At 45.2% G+C, this 6,755-nt stretch overlaps 1 protein-coding gene across 1 annotated transcript; it reads right to left on the reverse strand.

Moving 5' to 3' along the window:
• Nucleotides 1-1,553: 1,553 nt before the first annotated feature.
• On the reverse strand, nucleotides 1,554-2,489 carry LOC119250892 (olfactory receptor 14A16-like; the record flags this gene model as incomplete). The annotated part of the gene is made up of 1 exon (XM_037518470.1): nucleotides 1,554-2,489. A coding segment is annotated over exon 1 (936 nt), but the record flags the coding sequence as incomplete, so codon positions are not given.
• Between the last annotated feature and the right edge of the window lie 4,266 nt (nucleotides 2,490-6,755).

Consider the following 6,755-nt stretch of genomic DNA (forward strand, 5'->3'; position numbering starts at 1 on the left):
AGGCAATGAATAGTCTCAGTATAGCTTTATAATAGTCTGATTCACCTTCTTCATTCAAGACATGCTTTGAATTCTCATCCCATAACCTTATTTTTATATTGCGTAATGTCTATTGACTAGTAAGCCATGACAATATTGAGAATTAATATTAAGAGTGTTATTTATCAGTAGATAAATAAATGCCAATGATTTAAATAACAGTAGCAAGTTGTCAATCTTCAAATTTGAATATCGAGATTTTACTGTGTTTTAACTATTCCTGGTTGCCTCCAAATTGGCATTGTGACCACATAGAACTACACTGGGCTGCAGGCTAGGTCACACTCAGAGGGTGAGGGTGAGTTAAATGTCTGATATCCAGTTGGAAATACATATTATCATGAAATATTTTGGTGTGAAATTTTCAAACATTGGACATCACAGATAGGAATGCAGATGTCGATGCAGTCTTCAGAGAGGATTGAGGCCAGACAGCAGGCCATACCCATGGGGCATTTCACTTCCCAAATTTAAATCTTCTTCAAATTCTTTATGTCTTTACATCTTCACTAAATGATAGTGTTATTTATGGAATGTAAATCTGATGAGTTTTCTTGTTTGAACAACTCCATACGGAAACGCAAACACTCTAAGGGCCCATAACAATGTGCCCAAAAAGGACATTGACATCAAATTCCAAGGCATTCTTGGTAATTAAATAAATGTGGATAAACACACATGTAAAGTACAGCATGATGTTGTGAATACCATTCCTCAACTATCTCTGGAATTATTAGAGTATGGTGCAGTCCAATAGCTATTATTTTGCTTTCACCATTATAGCTTTCTATGTTCTCTTATTAATTCTTAAAAAATCCTACCCGATATATTTTACTAAATTTTTAGAAATTATACTGCACTTGAAATTAACAGCATTCACAGCCACTGTATTATTTCTGGTGTCCGCCTTGAGTTGAGTGTTTTTATGGTAAATGTCGGTGGCACCCACACCAGAGCTTCCAGGAGATTCTCCACCACATCATGTGTGGTCCTTATAGACAGAAAATGGTGACTACTCAGATTCACTACAGATCCTCAGGCCTTATTATTCTGTAAAGTCCTCACTCACCAAGTAAAGGGGCCTCTGTCTTACCTGTGGCCCTGGCCCCACACGTGACCGAGAAGGTCAGTGACAGGAAGGGGGAAGTGCCTTAGGGACTGGAGATGCTACCCCAGTAAGATAACTTCTGCTGACACCTGAGGTGAAACCCAAACATCACCTCTCTCGGCCAGGAGCACAGAAGTGGAGGACAGCAGAAAAATGAGATGCTGAAGTTCAATTACCCCAGTACACAAGGAAAACCAGAAAACACCTAAGTGCTAAAAAGAACATGAATTAAAGCTATAGGAATATATGGAGTTGTCGTAAATATAATTTTAAAATAAGTATGTATTTTTAATTATACAATGGAATTACATGTAATTACAAGAATGAAAAGGGCAGCATGATACAAATATTTAAAATAAGTGTCTCTTAATTGAGTCATGACTCATCTTCTCTATTACATTTTGGTGAGTCTCCATTTCATCAGTCTCCCCACAGCCGTCTTCATGGCTTGGTTCCTCAGACTGTATATGACGGGATTAAAGGTGGGTGGCACCACCGTGTAGAACATAGAAATGACAAGGTCAGACATGGACGGGGTCCCTGAGGTTGGCTTCAGATAAGCAAAGAATCCAGTGGAGACAAACAGCACCACAACCAGCAGGTGGGGAAGGCACGTGGAGTAGGCTTTGGCCTTCCCTTCTGTGGATGGGATCTTCCGGACAGCGGAGAAGATGTGGACATAGGAAATGACAATGAAAATAAAACAGCAGAATTCCAACACCACGGTAATGAACATGGGGACAAGTTCATTCATTAAATTTCTAGAGCAGGAAATAGCCAATAACTGGGGGATGTCACAGAAGAACTGGTGGACCACGTTGGACCCACAGTAGGACAAGGAGAAGGTTCCAGCTGTGTTCATCACAGCATAGAGACCCCCACCCAGCCAGGACACAGCTGTCAGCTTCATACACCTGTCCCTGCTCATGAGGACCTCATAGTGCAGGGGGTGACAGATGGCAGCATAGCGGTCAAGGCTCATCACCGTGAGCAGGGTCAGCTCTGTAGATCCTGAAACCACCAGAGTGAAGACCTGGACAAGACAGCCCAGGAAGGAGATGGAGCTGCTGTGCCTCAGAGAGTTGGCAATGGACTTTGGGACCATGGCTGAGATGAGGCAGAGGTCCGTGAAGGACAGACTCCTCAGGAAGAAGTACATGGGGGTGTGGAGGTGACGGTCCAGGGTGGTGATGAGGACGATGAGCCCGTTCCCCAGCAGGGCACACAGGTAGACCTGGGAGAAGAGCAGCGGGTGCAAGAAGCCCATGGTCCCCTGGGTGGGGAACCCAAGGAGCACGAATTCTGTCACGGCCGTGAGATTGGTCACCTCTGGAGCCGTCATCTGCATGAAAGTTTAGAGGAATGAAACGCTGGGCCCGTCCGCCTGTGCTGGACAGTTGTGTCTCTCTGCAGGTGACCAGCACTGTCCTTTACCACTGACCTCTCTCTGCTCTCTGTCTGGTGTCCCTCCACAAGGATCTCAGCACCATTCTGCTCAGCCTCTGCAGCGTCAGTGACCCGCAGTTGCCGCCACTGTGTACGTCACCTGTGGGAGATGCTGAAGCGTAGAGAGTTCAACTGACCTCAGCCCCCTGAGCAGTCTCCACCCGTCTCACCATGCCCCGTGCATGGGCACCCCTGAAACGCTGACCCCGGCCCCTCCTCGCAATCTCAAGGCCCCAGGTCCATGCACCTCCCAGATGTGGGACCCCCCCAGTAGCCTAAGGAACGTAATGGTCAAGGACGCCCTAAATCTAGCCTGTGGTGTCTCAGCCACCAAGTCCCTGCAAACACTAGCCATGGCAGCTCCAGGTGCACATTTTGGGACTAAGTGGACACTGATGGCCCCGAGTTGGCTCCTGGTTGGTGCCCTCATCACTGCCGTGGGTGGGGTGTCCCAAACCTGTGTCGCTGTCTGACGACCATCTGCCCCTCGCCCCTGTATCCAATTCACTGAGATGGTGACCTCCCACTCCTGCCCATCCCGGTCGTTGTCCTGCCCCTTCCCTCCCTGGAGGAGCTGAGCTGGATTCTCCTGCAACTACTTCCCATGGTCACACCCACTCACCCCTGCTGCAGTATGGTATCGTCCGCCCCCAGGTCCCTCCGGACCCCTCTGTCCCCCTCAGTCTCATGCACGTCTGTGCATGGAGGAGGCCGCTCCGGGGCTGAGCCAGATGGTCTGTGCGTGTGGCTATCCCTGCGGGTCCCAGGGCCCTGGGTCCCCCGGGTGCAGGTTTGTTCCTCCACCTAGGCCCGTGCGTGAGTGGGGACATCTGGACACGGGGCAGCCCTACCCACTCTCCTTCCCCCAGTTTCATACTCTCCTCTCCCAGTTGGATGACGGAGGGGTAGGCCCTGGTGAAGCAGGATTTTGGGGAGAATGTGCTGATATAAAATATTTGCAATAAGTTGGTGGGAATAATGCCCAATAATTAAAAAAAAAGAAAGAAATCAGGATACATGCTGGTCAATAACGTTGACTTCTGTTGAGTGATTTATATAAAATTTAAAATGATAAAATCACTTTTGACATATATCTCCTGCAGGCCCTGTTTAAATACTGTCACCTGTTTTATAAATCACTAACAATCCCTGAGTGATGGAGTTGGTGAAATATCCCAAGTTCACGTCCATAAATAGTCACACGTCCCTGCCAGCCTCATGCCAGTTTCAGAGCCATGAAGCGATCAAAATGTTGCTGTAAGAGTTTTTGATTTTATACTTGACACATATCTGTCATAGTGTTAGGACAAAAAGGATAATATTCTGAATTTAACAATAAATATCATTTTTAATTTGGTCTGAAATTTCTTCGATACCATTTTATTGCATTATCTTTGTGATTTTGTTTACTATCTGAAACACACTGAGTGTGGTAATGCTACAATCTCATACGAAGCAATAATTGTCACATCTCCCATAAATCAAAATCTTCTAGTATGCTCAACGTATTAAAAGGCAATATCTTTGACCATTGTAAATTACAAGAGAATATGTGTTCTCTCATTGAGTCTCACCCAGGCTGACGGGGCGGTGGGACATAACAACTTGGGCTCACTCAGCATTAGTTGTCATGATTTACAAAGTGAATTGTTTAACTATGGCACATTCTCATGTCTAAAATGGAGCTTGAATCTGAAAACTTTCAAGTGTGAGTGGATTCTCCCCTGCAAACGGCTGGGGGCAGATACCTGCAGTCTGAGGGGGGAAGTTCCCGCTGCCATGTCGAGTCTCTCTCCACAGGTTGTCCCCATGGTGTGGACAGAGGGCCTCCAGCCTCTCACTCCATGGTCAGCGATCGTAGGGATGCCTCTGAGCACTCACAGGATGTTGCACCCCGTCCTGCGCCGCCTCATGGACAGAGCAGGGCCTCAGGGCTGGGCTATTTGAGCTATAGAGCTGGTGTCTGCGTGTTGGACCCTGTCCAGATTCCAGCCCTCAGGGACCTTCCTCCAGAGGGAAAGTGTGTGTTTACTTGACTGTGTTAATTGGCGCTTCCTGCAGTGTGTCTCAGCGAGTAATTATCACACTCGGTGTGTAGATGTGATGTTGTGTCTGGCTCACACCTCTATGGACGTGAATAGACAAATCCTCATGTCCAGGTTCCATTCCCCATCTGTCGTGTCCACTGATGTGGGCACCATCAGTCATAACAGTGCCCTGAGTCCCTGTCTACACAGCTGTACAGTTGTCCGTCACCCCCCGTATGCCCTTCATGGAGAGGCCCTGGAGATGGGCATGAGGGGGGATGTGGGAAGGCCTGAGGTGGGAGGGAAGGGACACAGAGAGAGGGAGGAGCGAGACAAGGATGGGGGAGTGGGGTGGAAAGACAATGGATGTCCAGCAGAAGTGAGTGACCATGGGGGTCTCCAGCCCTTCGGGAAGAGAAACTTTACTCATCTCTGAAATTTTGTACCCTGTGGTTCTTTTCCACCCCAGCACCCATCACTGCACTTACATTAGAATTGTCCTTTTGTTGGGATAATTTGCTTTTAATCTTTAGGAAATAGTATTTTAGGGTTTCTGCTTATGGTGTCATATCCTTAGGTTTGCTGCATGATGATGCTGCATGATGTCACACATGGAAACAGGTGTTTATCTGCTTGAGTTTACTCTTCTGTAGGGAGTGGGGCAGGACCTGCTTCACTCTGTTGCGTGTGTCTGTCTGCTTCTCCCAGCACCATCTCCCCACTTTCCTGCTCCAGTGCCTGCTCTGGCTCCTCTGTTGTAGGGTCACTGTCCATCCTGATGAGGGTGGATTCCTGGGCCCTTGTTATATTCCAGGGGTCTGTGTCTGCTTTTGTCCCAGTGCCATGCTGCTTTAACTATTAGAGCTTTATTGTATAGACTTGAGTCTGGAATGTGCTGCCTCCATTCTTCCTCATTTTTGTCAGGATTATTTTGGGTTCTGTTCTTTCGTGGTTCTATATATATTTAAATATTATTTGTTTCGTATCTGAGAAGAATACCATTGAAATGTTCATTTGGATTGCATTGAATGTGTAAATTGCTTTGGGTCTGATGGATATTTTGTAATGCTGATTCTTAAATCCATGAGGAGGGGTTATCTTTCTATTTTTTGGGTGTTTCCTAATTATTTTAAGAATGTCTTATAATTTTTCATATTTTAGGTTTACTCCTAGGTACTTAATTTTGTGATTACATGTGGGATTGCTTTCTCAGCTTCTCTTCTTCATGTTTTAATTTAATTTGTTTTTTTTTTGAGTCTCTAGAGTTCTCAGTGTATAATAACATGTTGTCCAACAATTCTAAATGTCTAAATTCAAACAAACTTGAAGTATTTAATGTTTTGTTCACTTACATATTTTAATTATGCTATACAATGTCTTGAATAGTCCCAATGAATGTTTATAATGCTCTGAGTCAGGTCCTTAATTTAATATATATATATTGAATTCTTATTGTATCCCAAAACTTTATACCTGTAAAGCATAACAGTACCAATAATTAATATGCAGAAAGTCATTTATTGGCAGAAAAGTTAAAATTGCCTGTCACTTAAAGGAGAGTATGAAGTTGTCATCCCAGACTTTCAAAGGTGGAGATGTTGGCATTTTCTAACCGTTCCTGGCTGCCTCCTTATTTATTGTGTGCCAACATGGATCTCACCTGGCCTGGAGGCAAGGTAGGCCTGACTAGCAGCCTCACAAGTTGAACTCTGTGGGAATGACTTAAATGGCTGACATCCAATTGGAACTACATTTTCATCATGAAATATTTTGGTGTGAAATTTTCAAATGTGGGACGTCACAGACAGGAAAGCAAAGGTGGATGCAGTCAGCGGAGAGGAGCTGAGGCCAGACAGCAAGTGACAATCATGGGGGCATTTCACTTCCCAAATTGAAATATCCTTCAAATTATTTATTGTCTTTACGTGTACACTGAATGATAATCTTATTTTATTTTACATCGATCTGATGAGTTTTTTCATTTCAACTTATTCGGAAAAAATACAGACATTCTAGGTACAATTCCTCTTGATAACCTGCCCAGCCAGGGCATTGTGCTGTCATCCCGCCCACTCTAGTGATGAAATAAATGGGGACAACACTCCTGTAAAGTGTGGGGTGAGGTCAAGGATGGC

The sequence above is a fragment of the Talpa occidentalis genome, unplaced genomic scaffold, assembly GCF_014898055.3.
Source record: "Talpa occidentalis isolate TD23 unplaced genomic scaffold, MPIMG_talOcc4v2.1 talOcc4.18, whole genome shotgun sequence".
Lineage (NCBI taxonomy): Eukaryota > Metazoa > Chordata > Mammalia > Eulipotyphla > Talpidae > Talpa > Talpa occidentalis.